At 34.8% G+C, this 20,320-nt stretch overlaps 1 protein-coding gene across 1 annotated transcript in view; it reads left to right on the top strand.

The window, feature by feature from the left end:
* The window catches only part of LOC137652328 (gamma-aminobutyric acid receptor subunit beta-like), a 268,861-nt gene extending 249,853 nt beyond the window's left edge, over window positions 1-19,008 (top strand). The window contains 4 exon segments of the mRNA XM_068385671.1: window positions 1-67; window positions 3,344-3,656; window positions 10,614-11,607; window positions 13,219-19,008. The exon segment at window positions 1-67 is cut by the window's left edge and continues 218 nt beyond it. Of these exon segments, the coding sequence (XP_068241772.1) occupies window positions 1-67; window positions 3,344-3,656; window positions 10,614-10,908 (675 nt within the window). The 3' untranslated portion in view covers window positions 10,909-11,607; window positions 13,219-19,008.
* Window positions 19,009-20,320: the final 1,312 nt, after the last annotated feature.

The following is a 20,320-nucleotide window of genomic DNA, read 5'->3' as shown; positions in this document are numbered from 1 at the left end:
ATTGTAATGCTGTCTTGGGTGTCATTCTGGATTAACCACGAAGCAACTTCGGCCCGTGTGGCTTTAGGTAAAGTGGATTTGGGCCTTACAAATCATTTTGAAGTCAAGTAACCTTTTTGCAAATCTCTATAGGTAAAGTGGATTTCGTAGTTCAAATGTTCTCATTGGATAAAATTTACTGTCATAGAATTTTCATACAAGACGAAATACTTTCATCATTTTCAAAATTTTCACGTTGTCCAAAAAATTATTTAATCTAATTTTAACAATGAATAAAATTCCCATTTTCATCTTTCCAATATTCATCTTGGACGATTTTAATCACTTTTAATCAATTTGTAGATGCGATTTAGGGTTTTTTTTTTTTAATTCGTAGATGCGATTTAGGGTTTTGATTTCTTTTTCTTAAATTCGTTGATGAGATTTAGGGTTTTTTTTTTTTTTTTTTTTTTTTAATTCGTAGATGCAATTCAGGGTTTTTTTTTCTAAGTTCGTAGATGTGATTTAGGGTTTTTTTTTTTTTTTTTTGGAAATTCGTAGATGTGATTTAGGGTTTTTTCTTTAATTTGTAGATGCAATTAAGGGTTTTTTTTTTTTAATTCGTAGATGCGATTTAAGGTTTCTATTTTTTTTTGAAAATTTGTAGATGCAATTTAGGTTTTTTTTTTTTTAATTCGTAGATGCAATTTAGGGTCTTTTATTTTTATTTTTTTTTGAAAATTCGTACATGCAATTTAGGGTTTTGATTTCTTTTTCTTAAATTTATTGATGAGATTTAGGGTTTTTTTTTTTTTTAAATTCGTAGATGCGATTCAGGGGTTTTTTTTTAAGCTCGTAGATGTATTTAGGGTTTTTTTTTCTTTTTTTTTAAATTCGGAGATGCTATTTAGGGTTTTTTCTTTAATTCGTAGATGCAATTTAGGGTTTTTTTTTTAATTCGTAGATGCGATTTCAGTTTTTTTTTTGTTTTTTTTTTAATTTGTAGATGCAATTTAGGTTTTTTTTTTTTAATTCGTAGATGCAATTTAGGGTTTTTCTTTTTTTTTTTGAAAATTCGTAGATCGATTTAGGGTTTTGATTTCTTTTTCTTAAATTCGTTGATGAGATTTAGGGTTTTTTTTTTTTTTTAAATTCGTAGATGCGATTCAGGGTTTTTTTTCTAAGTTCGTAGATGTGATTTAGGGTTTTTTTTTTCTTTTCTTTTTTGAAAATTCGTAGATGAGATTTAGGGTTTTTTCTTTAATTCGTAGATGCAATTTAGGGTTTTTTTTTTTAATTCGTAGATGCGATATAAGGTTTTTTTTTTTTTTTTTGAAAATTTGTAGATGCAATTTAGGTTTTTTTTTTTTTTATTCGTAGATGCAATTTAGGGTTTTTTTTTTTTTAAATTCGTAGATGCGATTTAGGGTTTTTTTTTTAATTCGTTGATGTGATTTAGGGTTTTTTTTCCTTGAAAATTCGTAGATGTGATTTAAGGTTTTTTTTTTTTTAATTCGTAGATGCGATTTAGGGTTTATTCTTAATTCGTAGATACGACTTAGGATTATTTATTAATTCGTAGATGCAATTTAGGTTTTTTTTTTAAATTCGTAGATGCGATTTAGGGTTTTTTTTAATTCGTAGATGTGATTTAGGGGTTTTTTCCTTGAAAATTCGTAGATGCGATTTAGGGTTTTTTTTTTTTCTTAAATTCGTAGATGCGATTTAGGATTGTTTATTAATTCGTAGATGCGATTTATGTTTTTTTTTTTTTAAATTTGTAGATGCGATTTAGGGTTTTTTCTTTTCTTTTTTTGGAAAATTCGTACATGCAATCTAGGGTTGTTTTTTTTTTAAATTTGTAGATGCGATTTAGGTTTTTTTCTTTTTTTTTTTAAAATTCGTAGATGCGATTTAGGGTTTTTTTTTTTTTAAATTCGAAGATGCGATTCACGGTCTTTATTTTTTTCTTTAAATTCGTAGATGCGATTTAGGGTTTTTATTTTTTATTCTTATCTTTTTTTTTTTTTTTTGAAAATTCGTAGATGCGATTTAGGGTTTTTTTTTTTTTTAAATTCGAAGATGCGATTCACGGTCTTTATTTTTTTCTTTAAATTCGTAGATGCGATTTAGGGTTTTTATTTTTTATTCTTATCTTTTTTTTTTTTTTTTGAAAATTCGTAGATGCGATTTAGGGTTTTTTTTTTTTTAAATTCGAAGATGCGATTCATGGTCTTTATTTTTTTCTTTAAATTCGTAGATGCGATTTAGGGTTTTTATTTTTTTATTCTTATCTTTTTTTTTTTTTTTTGAAATTTCGTAGATGCGATTTAGAGTTTTTTTTTTTTTTTTTAAATTCGAAGATGCGATTTACAGTTTTTATTTTTTTCTTTAAATTCGTAGATGCGATTTAGGGTTTTTATTTTTTATTCTTATCTTTTTTTTTTTTTTTTTTTGAAAATTCGTAGATGCGATTTAGGGGTATTTTTTTTTTTTTTTTTTTAAATTCGAAGATGCGATTTACAGTTTTTATTTTTTTCTTTAAATTCGTAGATGCGATTTAGGGTTTTTATTTTTTATTCTTATCTTTTTTTTTTTTTTTTTTTTTGAAAATTCGTAGATGCGATTTAGGGGTAATTTTTTTTTTTTATCTATTGTTTTTTTCCAAATGTAAAATTCGTCGTTTTGTTATTACAGTCAACTTGAACTATTCTTTCAAATTGGGTATACCAAAACATTTTGTGCAGCTAATCGCGAATATGAATCTAAACCTGCTATAAAAAATGGAAATATTATAGTTGTGATTATTAGAGTCAAACAAGAACTTTCTAAATGTAATATTTGTAGCTTTGATTTTACGGTCAAATTGAAATTTTCTTTGAAAATGGGCATATCACAGCATTTAACGCAGCTATACAAAATGAAAATTTTATAGTTCTCATATTTAGGAAAAAAAATATTTTCAAAATGTAATATTAGTAGCTTTGATTTTACGGTCAAACCGAACTATTCCTTCAAACTTGTCATATCACCGTTTAATGATGCTATAAAAATGATGAAAATTTTAGTTGTCATATTTAGGGACAGAGAAATTATCAAAATGTAATTTTCGTAGATTCAATTGCATCAATCAAAACCCTTTATGAAAATTCGGATACATCTTTTATTATATTAAAAAAAAAAAAAAAAAAAATTGAATGTATAATTCGTCGTTTTGTTTTGACGGTCAAACTGATCTATTCCTTCAAACTTGGCATATAACAGCATTTTGTCAGCCAATCGTGAATATGAAACCAAAATTACCTTAAACAATAACAATGTCTTTCCTTGCAACATACCGCTAACGCCCATGCCCCGCCCTCAGGCATCACCACCGTGCTGACCATGACCACCATCAGCACGGGCGTGCGTTCCTCCCTCCCGAGGATCTCGTACGTCAAGGCCATCGACATCTACCTGGTGATGTGCTTCGTGTTCGTCTTCGCCGCGCTGCTGGAGTACGCAGCCGTCAACTACACCTACTGGGGCCAGAGGGCGAAGAAGAAGGCGAAGAAGATGAAGGAGAGCAACGGCCAGAACAAGCAGCCTCCAGCTGCCATCAAGGCAGACGGCTTCACAGCCAGCGAGGAGATCATCGAGCTGCAAGACATCCGCATGTCTCCCATCCCCTCAATTAGGTGAGGAATTAAAGGGGTTGTTGTGTCCTGATTGGTAACGTCATTGCCTGGTGTTTGTCAGACGGGGGTTCGAGACCCGCTCAGACTCGTTAGTGCCTTTAGTGTCTGCAATCTTACCATCCTTGTGAGCTAAAGTTTGGGGGGTTTGGGGGAGTCATCAGCAGCCATTACCTGGCCCTCCTTGGTCCTAGTTTGGGTAGAGAGGGGGTTGGGCGCTGATCATATGGTATATATGGTCCGTCCCCAGGGCATTGTCCTGCTTGCTAGGACAATATCACTGTCCCTTTCCTCTGCCATTCATGAGCAACCTTTAAACCTTTCAATGGACATTCAGGTTCTTATAGGGCAGTAGAGATAGTAATCGGACACTAGATTCTCATAGGAAAGAGGGGGAAGAACTGGACACCAGATTCTTTTAGGGGGGAGGGGGAATTGGACACCTTTCCATATTGGGGAGTGGACGAGGTAAGTTAAACATCTTTTATTTTGGAGATGTGGAAGTAGAATCAGGACACAATTTCATTTTGGAAGTAAAGGGACAAAATAGGACAACTGGACATTAATTTTCTATTTTGGGAGTGATTGGTCACACTTGAACCTTTATTTTCCATTTGGGGATGAAGGGACACAAATCAACATTGATTTTCTATTTTGGGAGTGAAGGGTCACACTTGGACATTTATTTTCCATTTGGGGTTTATGGGACACAAATTAACATTCATTTTCTTTTTTGGGAGTGAAGGGTCACACTTGCACATTTATTTTCCATTTGGGGTTGAAGGGACGCAAATTAACATTCATTTTCTATTTTGGGAGTGAAGGGTCACACTTGGACATTTATTTTCCATTTGGGGTTGAAGGGGCACAAATTAACATTCATTTTCTATTTTGGGAGTGGAGGGTCACACTTGGACATTCATATTCCATTTTGGAGTTGAAGGGACACAAATTAACATTCATTTTCTATTTTGGGAGTGAAGGGTCACACTTGGACATTTATTTTCCATTTGGGGTTGAAGGGACACAAATTAACATTCATTTTCTATTTTGGGAGTGGAGAGTCACACTTGGACATTTATATTCCATTTGGGGTTGAAGGGACACAAATTAACATTCATTTTCTATTTTGGGAGTGAAGGGTCACACTCGGACATTTATATTCCATTTGGGGTTGAAGGGACACAGATTAACATTCATTTTCTATTTTGGGAGTGATGGGTCACACTCGGACATTTATTTTCTATTTGGGGTTGAAGGGACACAGATTAACATTCATTTTCTATTTTGGGAGTGAAGGGTCACACTCGGACATTTATTTTCCATTTGGGGTTGAAGGGACACAGATTAACATTCATTTTCTATTTTGGGAGTGAAGGGTCACACTCGGACATTTATTTTCCATTTGGGGTTGAAGGGACACAGATTAACATTCATTTTCTATTTTGGGAGTGAAGGGTCACACTCGGACATTTATTTTCCATTTGGGGTTGAAGGGACACAGATTAACATTCATTTTCTATTTTGGGAGTGAAGGGTCACACTCGGACATTTATTTTCCATTTGGGGTTGAAGGGACACAGATTAACATTCATTTTCTATTTTGGGAGTGAAGGGTCACACTCGGACATTTATTTTCCATTTGGGGTTGAAGGGACACAGATTAACATTCATTTTCTATTTTGGGAGTGAAGGGTCACACTCGGACATTTATATTCCATTTGTGGTTGAAGGGACACAGATTAACATTCATTTTCTATTTTGGAGTGAAGGGTCACACTTGGACATTTAATTTCCATTTGGAGTTGGAGGGACACAAATCAACATTGATTTTCTATTTTGGGAGTGAAGGGTCACACTTGGACATTTATTTTCCATTTTGGGGTTGAAGGGACACAAATTAACATTCATTTTCTATTTTGAGAGTGAAGGGTCACACTAGAACTTTTATTTTCCATTTGAGGATGAAGGGACACAAATTAACATTCATTTTCTATTTTGGGAGTGAAGGGTCACACTCGGACATTTATATTCCATTTGGGGTTGAAGGGACACAGATTAACATTAATTTTCTATTTTGGAGTGAAGGGTCACACTTGGACATATATTTTCCATTTTAGGTTGAAGGGACACAAATTAACATTCATTTACTTTTTTTGGGAGTGAAGGGTCACACTTGGACATTTATTTTCCATTTGGGGTTGAAAGGACACAAATTAACATTCATTTTCTATTTTGGGAGTGAAGGGTCACACTTGGACATTTATTTTCCATTTGGGATTGAAGGGACACAAATTAACATTCATTTTCTCTTTTGGGAGTGAAGGGTCATACTTGGACATTTATTTTCTATTTGGGACTGAAGGGACACAAATTAACATTCATTTCCTATTTAGGGAGTGAAGGGTCACACTTAGACATTTATTTTCCATTTGGGGTTGAGGGGATACAAATTAACATTCATTATCTATTTTGGGAGTGAAGGGTCACACTTGGACATTTATTTTCTATTTTGGGTTGAAGGGACACCAATTAACATTCATTATCTATTTTGGGAGTGAAGGGTCATACTTGGACATCTATTTTCTATTTTGGGTTGCAGGGACACAAATTAACATTCATTTTCTATTTTGGGAGTGAAGGGGCATACTTGGACATCTATTTTCTATTTTGGGTTGAAGGGACACAAATTAACATTCATTTTCTATTTTGGGATTGAAGGGTCACACTTGGACATCTATTTTCTATTTTGGGTTGAAGGGACACAAATTAACATTCATTTTCTATTTTGGGAATGAAGGGTCACACTTGGACATTTATTTTCTATTTTGGGTTGAGGGGATACAAATTAACATTCAATTTTTATTTTTGGAGTGAAGGGTCACACTTAGACATTTATTTTCCATTTGGGGTTGAGGGGATACAAATTAACATTCATTATCTATTTTGGGAGTGAAGGGTCACACTTGGACATTTATTTTCTATTTTGGGTTGAAGGGACACCAATTAACATTCATTATCTATTTTGGGAGTGAAGGGTCATACTTGGACATCTATTTTCTATTTTGGGTTGCAGGGACACAAATTAACATTCATTTTCTATTTTGGGAGTGAAGGGGCATACTTGGACATCTATTTTCTATTTTGGGTTGAAGGGACACAAATTAACATTCATTTTCTATTTTGGGATTGAAGGGTCACACTTGGACATCTATTTTCTATTTTGGGTTGAAGGGACACAAATTAACATTCATTTTCTATTTTGGGAATGAAGGGTCACACTTGGACATTTATTTTCTATTTTGGGTTGAGGGGATACAAATTAACATTCAATTTTTATTTTTGGAGTGAAAGGTCACACTTAGACATTTATTTTCCATTTGGGGTTGAGGGGATACAAATTAACATTCAATTTTTATTTTTGGAGTGAAGGGTCACACTTAGACATTTATTTTCCATTTGAGGTTGAAGGGACACCAATTAACATTCATTATCTATTTTGGGATTGAAGGGTCACACTTGGACATCTATTTTCTATTTTGGGTTGAAGGGACACAAATTAACATTCATTTTCTATTTTGGGAATGAAGGGTCACACTTGGACATTTATTTTCTATTTTGGGTTGAGGGGATACAAATTAACATTCAATTTTTATTTTTGGAGTGAAGGGTCACACTTAGACATTTATTTTCCATTTGGGGTTGAGGGGATACAAATTAACATTCATTATCTATTTTGGGAGTGAAGGGTCACACTTGGACATTTATTTTCTATTTTGGGTTGAAGGGACACCAATTAACATTCATTATCTATTTTGGGAGTGAAGGGTCACACTTGGACATTTATTTTCTATTTTGGGTTGAAAGGACACAAATTAACATTCATTTTCTATTTTGGGAGTGAAGGGTCACACTTAGACATTTATTTTCCATTTTGGGTTGAAGGGACACAAATTAACATTCATTTTCTATTTTGGGAGTAAAAGGTCACACTTAGACATTTATTTTCCATTTTGGGTTGAAGGGACACAAATTAACATTCATTTTCTATTTTGGGAGTAAAAGGTCACACTTAGACATTTATTTTCCATTTTGGGTTGAAGGGACACAAATTAACATTCATTTTCTATTTTGGGAGTAAAAGGTCACACTTAGACATTTATTTTCCATTTTGGGTTGAAGGGACACAAATTAACATTCATTTTCTATTTTGGGAGTGAAGGGTCATACTTGGACATTTATTTTCCATTTGGGGTTGAAGGGACACAAAATAACATTCATTTTCTATTTTGGGAGTAAAAGGTCACACTTAGACATTTATTTTCCATTTTGGGTTGAAGGGACACAAATTATCATTCATTTTCTATTTTGGGAGTGAAGGGTCATACTTGGACATCTATTTTCTATTTTGGGTTGAAGGGACACAAATTAACATTCATTTTCTATTTTGGGATTGAAGGGTCACACTTGGACATCTATTTTCTATTTTGGGTTGAAGGGACACAAATTAAAATTCATTTTCTATTTTGGGAATGAAGGGTCACACTTGGACATTTATTTTCTATTTTGGGTTGAGGGGATACAAATTAACATTCAATTTTTATTTTTGGAGTGAAGGGTCACACTTAGACATTTATTTTCCATTTGGGGTTGAGGGGATACAAATTAACATTCAATTTTTATTTTTGGAGTGAAGGGTCACACTTAGACATTTATTTTCCATTTGAGGTTGAAGGGACACCAATTAACATTCATTATCTATTTTGGGAGTGAAGGGTCACACTTGGACATTTATTTTCTATTTTGGGTTGAAGGGACACCAATTAACATTCATTATCTATTTTGGGAGTGAAGGGTCACACTTGGACATTTATTTTCTATTTTGGGTTGAAAGGACACAGATTAACATTCATTTTCTATTTTGGGAGTGAAGGGTCACACTTAGATATTTATTTTCCATTTGGGGTTGAAGGGACACAAATTAACATTCATTTTCTATTTTGGGAGTAAAAGGTCACACTTAGACATTTATTTTCCATTTTGGGTTGAAGGGACACAAATTAACATTCATTTTCTATTTTGGGAGTAAAAGGTCACACTTAGACATTTATTTTCCATTTTGGGTTGAAGGGACACAAATTAACATTCATTTTCTATTTTGGGAGTGAAGGGTCATACTTGGACATTTATTTTCCATTTGGGGTTGAAGGGACACAAAATAACATTCATTTTCTATTTTGGGAGTGAAGGGTCACACTTAGACATTTATTTTCCATTTTGGGTTGAAGGGACACAAATCATCATTCATTTTCCATTTTGGGAGTGAAGGGTCACACTTGGACATTTATTTTCCATTTGGGGTTGAAGGGACACAAATTAACATTCATTTTCTATTTTTGGAGTGAAGGGTAACACTTAGACATTTATTTTCCATTTTGGGTTGAAGGGACACAAATTATCATTCATTTTCCATTTTGGGAGTGAAGGGTCACACTTAGACATTTATTTTCCATTTGGGGTTGAAGGGACACAAATTAACATTCATTTTCTATTTTGGGAGTGAAGGGTCACACTTGGACATTTATTTTCCATTTGGGGTTGAAGGGACACAAATTAACATTCATTTTCTATTTTGGGAGTGAAGGGTCATACTTGGACATTTATTTTCCATTTGGGGTTGAAGGGACACAAAATAACATTCATTTTCTATTTTGGGAGTGAAGGGTCACACCTGGACATTTATTTTCCATTTGGGGTTGAAGGGACACAAATTAACATTCATTTTCTATTTTGGGAGTGAAGGGTCACACTTGGACATTTATTTTCCATTTGGGGTTGAAGGGACACAAATTAACATTAATTTTCTATTTTGGGAGTGAAGGGTCACACTTAGACATTTATTTTCCATTTTGGGTTGAAGGGACACAAATTATCATTCATTTTCCATTTTGGGAGTGAAGGGTCACACTTGGACATTTATTTTCCATTTGGGGTTGAAGGGACACAAATTAACATTCATTTTCTATTTTTGGAGTGAAGGGTAACACTTAGACATTTATTTTTCATTTTGGGTTGAAGGGACACAAATTATCATTCATTTTCCATTTTGGGAGTGAAGGGTCACACTTAGACATTTATTTTCCATTTTGGGTTGAAGGGACACAAATTATCATTCATTTTCCATTTTGGGAGTGAAGGGTCACACTTGGACATTTATTTTCCATTTTGGGTTGAAGGGACACAAATTATCATTCATTTTCCATTTTGGGAGTGAAGGGTTACACTTGGACATTTATTTTCCATTTTGGGTTGAAGGGACACAAATTATCATTCATTTTCCATTTTGGGAGTGTAATATCACAATTATACATTTATATTATTTGGATTGTGTAGAGTGACAACTGGACGTTCGTTTATATATATCGGAAGTGTAGGGACACAAATGGAAATTAATTTTCTATATGGGGAAGTGTAGGATTCACAATTATACATTCATCTTTTAGGATTGGAGATATGGAATTAGAAATTTCTTGAGGATATCCAAAATTACCAGTCCAACTACTTATATTTTCATACCTTTTCGATTGACAGAACAAATAAGGTCCTAAATTGGAATAAATATCTTTTGTATAGAATACAGTTGTCTATCTATCTATCCATTTGGCTAACCCTCTTCTATAATCGAGTTGTCAATCTACCCCTCTGTTAGAATAGACTTGTCTAACTCTCCATTCATCTGTTTATCCCTCTCCTATAATTGAGATGGCTATCCATCGCTCTATTAGAATAGACTTGTCTATCTATCCATCCATCTGGCTATCCTTCTGCAAGAATCAAGTTCTCTCTCTATCCTTCTACTAGAATGGACTTGTCTATCTATTCATCAATCTGTCTATCCCTCAGCTAGAATTGAATTGATCTAACAAATAATCTTTTTTTTCTTTTAATTACCTCCCCCAGACAACGTCACAACTCGAAGTTCTTCCCCACTGAAGGATCTCTGCAGGACCTGAAGTTTCCTCCTTCCTTTCGCATCAACCGCAACTACTCCTTCCCCACCAGATCCAGCCTCCGGGCCCCCAAGGCCCCCAACAGAAAGAGGATGATCTCCACCCTGAAAAAGGGCGCCTCGGCCATCAAGGGGGCCATGCCAGTCATCAAAGATGTTAACGTTATCGACAAGTATTCCAGAGTGATCTTCCCTCTTTCCTTCGTGTTCTTCAATACAGTCTACTGGTGCTTCTATTTACTCTAAAAGTCAGCTCTATTCATCATTAACCCTTCCCTAACCCAAACCCCAAACAACAACAATAACAACAACAACTACAACAACAACCTCTCCTCTCCAAACCGATTGGCCGTAGCCTATGAGAAAAGTATATCGAAGATAATGTTTAAACCACTTGTTTTCGCTGGAGATGGAAGCTGCCCGTTGCTACGTATAGTCTGTGGGCGTACTTTTCCAGTAAGTAAATACTTGTTAAAATGCCTACATGATTCTGTACATACTTTTACAAAGGACAGAAAAAAACTCTGGAGGGCTCAAGTCCTTCTCTGCTAAGCATTTCCTCTGGTCTGAGGGCCTCTGTGGACTCCCCAGAGATATATATATTTGTACTGTATGCATGTATACATATTTCCAGATATATGTGTATATATACACATACATATGTATACATATTGTTTAGAGCATTGTGATATACTCAGAGAGACAAAAAAAATAACGCGCTATTCTTGAAACTCAATCAGCTAAGGCATTTTACCGTAAATTGTTTCGAAACAGGGATAATGCAGTGACAATGTATATAGTATAAATGTCGGGAATGAATGAGCCCAACCTCCCAATTGCCCCCTGAAAAGTGATTTTTGTGTCCCATATGATGTCATGAAGACAAGAGAAATCAAGCTCATCATCACCTCAGCCCGCTTCTACGCTTCGGAAGGACGCAAACTGGTAAGGAGGAGGTTTGTAAGGTGATATGACAATCTTCTTCTTTAGCATCGTTAACCCTACATTAAGGGGTCGGTTGCCTGATGCGGCTATCAAAAGCATCCTTTCCCACTAAACTTCGAAATCATCTTTCACTTTACACCGCCATCTAATTCTCTGCTTCCCTCTCGATATTTTACCACTAACAGGTTCCTCCCAAGCCCTCACCATTCATGCTCAACACGTGCCCACACCATCTCAGTCATGACACTCTTATCATCTCTGTAATCTTTACTACGCCTGCCATTCTTCTTATTTCATCATTTTCCAATCTTTCAAGTAGTGATATTCCCATAATCCACCTCAGCATTCTCATCTCTGTTCACTCAAGCTTTGCTTTCTCCTTTCGACTAAGAGTCCATTTTTCCGATCCATACATTAACACTGGTCTTATTACTGTGCTATATATCTTGACTTTAAGGTTTATTAGCATTTTCTTATCACATACCACTACTAACTGCTACATTCCAGCACTCCACCCCCCCCCCCCCCCTCCCCGCCTGCTTTTAACCTATTCTCAACTTCAGCCTCACATCCTCCCTCTTGACTTATAGTAGATCCCAAGTAGCTGTACTATGTTCTAACACTGTCTTGGGTTAGAATTCTCTTGCTTGAGTGTACACTCGGGCATGCTATTCTACCTTGTTTCTTTTCCTCTTTTTTTTTCTTTATAGGTTATACATGAAAGGTTTAATTTAATGTTGTGGCTGTTCTTGAAATATTTAATTTTTATTGTTCATTACTTCTCTTGTAGTTTGTTTATTTCCTTGTTTCCATGCCTCACTGGGATATTTTTCATTGTTCTTTTAAGCTTGCTAGGCATATTCTTCTAGCTTCTGCTGGTAATATGCAGACAAGCTAAAGACGAATAATGATATTAATAATAAAGGTTTTTTCCTCATTTCAATATTGTTAGCTTTCATGAAAACAGGTAACATGTTAATGATAACATTCTGAGTTAAATCTTAACCTCACAGGAATAACTATCAATTGTGTAGCAACCCTCTAGCATAGATATACATATATAAATAGTAGAACCTCAACAGTTCAAACTTGCAGCAAATGTTTTTATGTGGAACAGGCTGGTACGAGTCTTTTTATAGAGTTTGAATATGAAATATCTGTTTTGCTGTTATTGTTTTTAAAATATTTTATTTTAATTGTTTATTATTTCTACAATCGCTTATTTATTTCCTTATTTCCTTTCCTCACTGGGGTATTTTTCCATGTCGGAGCCCTTGGGCTTATAGCATCTTGCTTTTCCAACTATGGTTGTACCTTATCTAGTAATAATAATAATAATAATAATAATAATAATAATAATAATAATAATAATATTAATAATAGTATATATCTAATATAATTTATCAAGAAGATATAAAATGAAAATTGAAGTAAAATTAATTATAAAAATCTCAAGAGAAACTTAGGTGAAGGTCATAATATAAATCTTAAACCAGGTGATAATTCTACCCTGAAAGCACAAGACATTACTCACAACACCTCAAAAACTTATATTTCATGTATTTGCAAAATACTAAACCTAGCAAACTTCAATCTCCCGTTTCTTTTCAGATTAATCTACTCGTGGACTTCTCAAGCTCCCCACGGCTGAATTTGTTGTCAGTGAACTCCTCGATTCCTGCATCCTTAAAAGAAGAGAAGAAACTTCCAACCCAGAAGCCGTTCTTCTACTTCTTGTCAATCATCTGGAGGACGGGGAGACACCCCTATTTATACTACTACTCCTCATCCCTCTCATTCATAAGAAGAGTAATCTTGAGACTCAATTACCACTACACCCTTTTCAGCCTCCCTCTCATTCATAAGAAGAGTAATCCTGAGTCTGTTATTACAACTACTACACCTCCTCCTCCCTCTCATTCATAAAAAGAGTAAACCTGATACCCTATTACTACTACATCTCTTCCTACCTCTCATTCATAAAAAGAATAATCCTGAGACCCTATTACTACTACACCACCTCCTCCCTCTCATTCATAAAAAGAGTAATCCTCCTGAGACCCTACTACTACTACACCAACTCCTCCCTCTCATTCATAAAAAAGAGTAATCCTGAGACCCTTTTACTACTACACCTCCTCCTCCCTCTTATTCATAAAAAGAGTAATCCTGAGACCCGTCTTTCCCTTGGATTTCTCTCTCACACACACTCTCTCTCTTCCAAGGGCCGAGTTTTACGATATAATTTTTCATGCTGACGTATGATAGGAATGAATTTCAAGAATCATCGTAACATTAGGATGTAGAGATTTATACAACTGAGAACTGTAGCGTGGATGAGATACCTGCCCCCTGTCCCTAGGCAATACCTCTGTTTTAATGAGGGTTCTATACATTCAAAACTTATTATTACTGTTGAAAGAAATGAGGTGCTGGAGTATTCAATGCAGTTGATCGGGATTGGATTCGGCTTCCTACAGTAACTTTAATTGGAATGTATGAAATTAGTTTTTAAATACATTTATAGAATATTTAGAGCCATAATACGAGTAAAATCCTGAAATTGAGTTAATTATGATAAAAAAGGTTTGTTGTAATGTGGATATATCATTCAGACAATGCTAGAAAATGCAGTACTATATTTATAATTATCTATTTCGCTTTTCTCGTATCCTGAAATTTGGATGATAAAACATACTGTATTAGCTGCCAAACGCATAATATATTAATAGTAAATGAAACTAGCCATTCCTCATGATACAAAATTGAACAATGACTCGCATAATATTCTATCAATCTTTTACATAATAATATTTGGACCTCTACAAATGCAATCAGGCCAATATGCAGTGCATACAATGTTGGCACAAGCTTGGGGCTATGACTTTTGTCTTAGAGTCCCTCGTCCGGGGCGAAATCTCCTGACAATCTAGACCAAACCACCAATGTTAGCCAATAAGATATGGTGATGAACACGTCTGAGAAATAATCAATCCCATTCAAAGACGAAAATTAATAAAATCACTCAACTCTTCTTACCATAATCAACTCAAAATACAGAAGCTGACCTGACCGAAAATTCTACCTTCTCCTAATTGGCCATGAAGAAAACATATCAATAAGCTTGGCTTATTTAAGCCCTCTCATCCAAGTTTCCTGTAGCGTCAATGACCCTCGATGTTGCGACGCCTGGAAAGCTCCGTTCGCTCTCCAGGAAGCAGATGACAGTCCCGATCACTGATGATGCCCATTTCCAGCCTCCGTGTTTCTCAAGATAAATACATCTCGAGGGACGAATATAAACGAGAGTTCTTTTACCTTTTAGCTCAGTAGATGCTTCATAGATGTTTCTCATAATAATAATTATTATATGCAAGTATGTCAGGCAAACAACTCCGAAAGTATTAGCCTATGCTTAGGTACCCGAAGGACTTTATTATTGTTATAAATACCATTTAAACATACGTAGTCACCATAGAAGGAAAGAAAGAATGAAATAAAAAAAGCATAATGTTTCTTCAGTATAACTCTGAACAAAAGCTTCTCACGTAGCTCTCACTTCCCATAGCACCAGTATTACTATTTCATGTTTACAGTAGTTCTATGGTCGACTTGGCTTGCCAACACTTGTGGATTTTTTTATTTCTATCATTTTTATTTTTACTTATTCTCTCTCACGTTCTGTTTCTTCATTGCGATCGACAACGCCGTCATTTCCACTAGATGAATGGGAAGGCTGTGTCATTTCCACTGGAGGAATAGAAAGACTAGGTCATTTCTATTCGACGAATGGAAAGGCTGGGTCATTTCTATTCGCCGAATGGAAAGACTGGGTCATTTCTATTCGTCGAATGGAAAGGCTGGGTCATTTCTATTAGCCGAATGGAAAGACTGGGTCATTTCTATTCGTCGAATGGAAAGGCTGGGTCATTTCTATTCGTCGAATGGAAAGGCTGGGTCATTTCTATTCGACAATTGGAAAGGCTGGGTCATTTCCATTCGAGGAATGGAAAGACTAGGTCATTTCCACTCGAGGAATGGAAAGACTGAGTTATTTCTATTCGTCAAATGTAAAGACTGGGTCATTTCTATTCGACGATTGGAAAAACTAGGTAATTTCCAATCGAGGAATAGAAAAACTGGGTCCTTTCTACAGTACTCTAGAAAAGACTGGCTCATTTCCACTTTAAGAAAGACTAGGTTATTTGGTAGAACTAAGTCATTCCAAATTGACGAATGGAAGGACTGTGTCATTTCAGCTCGACAATTAGAAAGACTTTGTCATTTCCATTCGACGAATAAAAACTGTCATTTCCACTCGAAGAATAAAAGGACTAGGTCGTTTCTGCTCTGAGAATAGAAAGACTAGGTTGTTTCTACTCTAAGAATAGAAAGACTGGGTCGTTTCTGCTCTAAGAATAGAAAGACTTGGTCTTTCAACTCGAAGAATAGGACTAGGTCGTTTCTACTCTAAAATAGAAAGACTAGGTCGTTTCTGCTCTAAGAATAGAAAGACAGGATCGTTTCTACTCTAAGAATAGAAAGACTGGGTGGTTTCTACTCTAAGAATAGAAGGACGATGTCGTTTCTGTTCTAAGACTAGAAAGACTGGGTTGTTTCTACTCTAAAAGTAGAAAGACTGTGTCATTTCCACTAGACGTATGGAGAGACTGTGTCATTTCCAACACCCAAAATACCGGTCATTATTCTCTTCGCGTTGGTTCTTTAAACGTCGATCTTTCCTTGCAACAATCGCTCTCATTTCCATGTTTTATGTGAAGGGTATGTCTGCATCATCTCCTTCGCTTTCCTCCGCAAATGAAGAAGACCTGACGCTAAAGAAGCATTTCACACCGAACTTTTCTTGTTTGTCATAAACAGATGCTTCGAAGCTGTCATTCACATCAAGTCTAAATATTTCATAACAGGTTCGAAAATATATTACGTAAGATTGCATTAACTTACCCCTGAGGGTCGTGTTTATAATTCTTTCGTTTTATCATGCTCATTGTTTTAATCTTTGTTGCTAGCTAACTTCAAGTAACTTCACCATGGGTCAATTTTCCATTTCATTAGATGTGTTTACTTTGAGTGGTATGACCTGACAGTAATTGATCTGGGTTTGAAAATCATTTATGTTCATGCTAGGATTTTGCTCAAGGCGTTTGGGGGAAGCCACCTTATTCGGAATCTCATTTGATGAAAATCACTCAAGTTTAATAAACAATGACTAAAGAGAGACACATTAAGCCTTTAAGGAACCCGAGAAAGTTTGATAAACAATGGCAAAAGGGAGAGACATAAAGTCTGGAAGGAAACCGAGAATGTTTGAAACACAATGGCAAAAGGGAGAAACATAAAGCCTTTAAGGAACCCGAGAAAGTTTGATAAACAATGGCAAAGGGGATAAACATAAAGTCTTGAAGGAAACCGAGAAAGTTTGAAAAACAATGACAGAAGACAGAGATACATAAAGCCTTGAAGGAACCCGAGAAAGTCTGATGGATAATGACAGAAGAGAGAGAGAGAGACATGAACCCTTGAAGGAATCCGAGAAAGTCTGATAAACAATGACAGAAGAGAGAGGCACAAAGCCTTGAAAGAATCCGAGAAAGTCTGATAAACAATGACAGAAGAGAGAGATACATAAAGTCTTGAAGGAAACCGAGAAAGTGCTAAACAATGGCAAAACGAAGCCTTGAATGGCTTTAGCTACCGATTATTCATTGCCTCTGATATACGAAATATCTGAATGAATGCATATATTGACAGAGAAAGTCTGAAGAATAATTGCAAAAGGAAGCGGCATAAAGCAGTGAATGATTTATTCACTGCCTCTGATTTACGAATCAACTGAATGAATGCATTCAGGGACTGAGAAACTTTTAAGAACAATGGCGAAAGGAAGTCTTAAATGACTTTTTCTATTGATCTTTCATTGCTTCTGAAGTGTCTGAATGAATGCATTCACGAACCAAGAAATACTGAATACAGGTGTTCACGAACCAAGAAATTCTGAATATGATTGTTCACGAATCAAGAAATTCTGAATACAGGTGTTCACGAACCAAGAAATTTTGAATACAGGTGTTCACGAACAAAGATATTGTGAATACAGGTGTTCATAAACAAAGAAATTCTCAATTCAGGTGTTCAAGAACCAAGAAATTTTGAATACAGGTGTTCACGAACAAAGATATTGTGAATACAGGTGTTCATGAACAAAGAAATTCTGAATTCAGGTGTTCACGAACAAAGAAATTTTGAATACAAGTGTTCACGAACCAAAAAAAATTCTGAATACAGGTGTAAAGTATTGACACACGAGAATGAAGGATATTGTTGATTATCTGTTTACTCATCTGGTCTTCCCTTAGTTTCCAAGAGGCAAATAAATTTTCTAAATATATAACAAAGAACTTTATAACAGTCACGAGGTAAATTGCATTTATTTATACTTTGCAAACTATACTTCCGCGTGTATATTTCATTTCATAAATTCCATCTATATTCATACATTTAGCATCATTGCATCATATGCTTATCTCCAAACTGCAAGATGAAAACTTTATATATTGTAACATTTTACAGTAAAATCAGTATTGCAGTTTACAATACTGTACTAAGGACTTCTCTTCTGAAGATATGTGCTCTGTAAAAAGCAACTTTATAAATATATGCCCTATTTGCTCACAGGAATTAAATACTCACAAGACCTCAAAGACATTACATACCAGAGGTTGTTTTTGTGAATGGTATTAATCATTTTAAATCATTCAGCAAATCTTATTAATGTAATTGGCTACCTGGTTTCAATATTGAATTAATGTTAATATGCGTGACATCCATTATGATGCATGGCACTGTTGTACTAAAATGTAACCAAGCATTAAGGAAAAAAATTATATTTTAAATAGTCATTTGATTAAATAATCTATTGACGAATTTGAAACTGAAACTGCCTTTAGCTTAGTCCATTCAGTTTTTATGAAAACAGAACCAAGGTGAGATGCATGTACTAGGCACAGAATATTTGAGATAAAGATTCGTCCTTTTTTTTTTTGTAATTTTCCAGTAACTGATAAGGTATATTTGACAATCGAGATAAGAGATTTACAGTAGTCTTAAATGATTATGTAACTGCAATGTAGGAGTTAGAATGTTAAAGTCCTCAATACGAGGACTGTCACTATATACATGAACTGGGGATTTCCTTGGATTTATTCTCATCTTCAAAATAAAAATAATCACAGAATATTGATCTGGATCATTAGACAGGTGTGATGTAAATTTCATTTTTTTTTAGCGATGAGTGTTAGTGATACCAGCAGTGGAAATAATTCTGGGAAACACTCAGTAGTGATAAATGATAGAAATATGAGAGCTTAGAATCAGAATATATATATAAAAAAAATTAAACATGCATAAGCATGAGCTCGCTGATAATAGATTAATCTATTTCACTGCGTGCTGTTTTTATCAGTGATGAAGATAAAGCACTCCAAACTTCAGGAGAAAAATATTGCGGCAATGAAAACAAGTAGTTGACATGATTACTTGCAAATACCACCAATACAAAATGTCCTTGTAAATCAATTCTTGTTAACCAATCTCCTTTCAGTGACCTCTTGTCAGTCTTCATTATGGTAACCTGTTATCAGAGAAGAGAAACTTAGATCCAGAAGTTCAGATTTTCAGTGGTCTCATAACACATGAAGTAATAACCTTAACCCTGTTTTTGCGACAAGGCATGGGGCCATAAACATTATCGTGACTATGTGAATATTCATAAGATAAAAATGATGTTGCATTCTTGAAAACCCTCATGGAATCCTCTTGACATATTGGAGAAGCACCTAATAAAACCAGATGATTCCTGGAAGAATCAAATCTATTTTGCTCTGGTATGAACTCAAACTCTCCAGCAGGTTCCTTAGGATCTACTATAAGAGAATATGACCTCTAAGTAAAGGCTGCTCCTTTGGCTATGCTGGGTGAAATAGTTGCAGGTCAAGATTATGACAAAATAAGTGTAGAATAGAAAACACTGATCATCTCTCCAAAGACAATTTCTAACCCAAGTGATAATCTTTTGACAATCAATATCAAAGAGACTTTGTCTCCTTTAAGAAAAATCATAACAAATATAAAGGCTCGTCTTATTTAGCTTTTCTTGTCAACTAGTCTTACGAAATGCCAATTTAGTCATAGTAACAAAACAAAAAAAAAAAAAAAAAAAAGTACCTTATCATTCGAATTGCTTTATCGTTGGTCACACGAGACAAACAAACCACGCCTTGCCTATTTCAAGTCACTCCCCAGTGTCCTAAGTGTGGAAAGCCTAGAATATCATCATAACAATTACTGATTATTCTATGACAGTGCGGTTGACATTTGCCTGAAGGGGTCGTAATCATAAGACAGAACTTCAAGAATAATGTATCGATTGAATGCCTGTAAACCTATACATGAAATTTATGTAGTGTATATCAGTTATTTTCAAGTTCAGATAACAAAACCAACTCTGTTATTTTCATCTAAAGTAATAATGCTATATCTAAGTAACAATTGGAGAATAAAATAGCCAAAATTATTGAAATTTGCCTGAAGGGGTCATCGCCATAAAACAGAATTCAAGAATATTGTATCGATTAAATGCTCGTAAACCAAAACAGGAAATTAGTGTAGTAAGATGTCATTATATTCGATTTCA

Source organism: Palaemon carinicauda, chromosome 13, assembly GCF_036898095.1.
Source record: "Palaemon carinicauda isolate YSFRI2023 chromosome 13, ASM3689809v2, whole genome shotgun sequence".
Classification (NCBI taxonomy): Eukaryota; Metazoa; Arthropoda; class Malacostraca; order Decapoda; family Palaemonidae; genus Palaemon; species Palaemon carinicauda.
The sequence above is the reverse complement of the archived record's forward strand: the minus strand, read 5'-3'. Positions and strand labels throughout refer to the sequence as shown.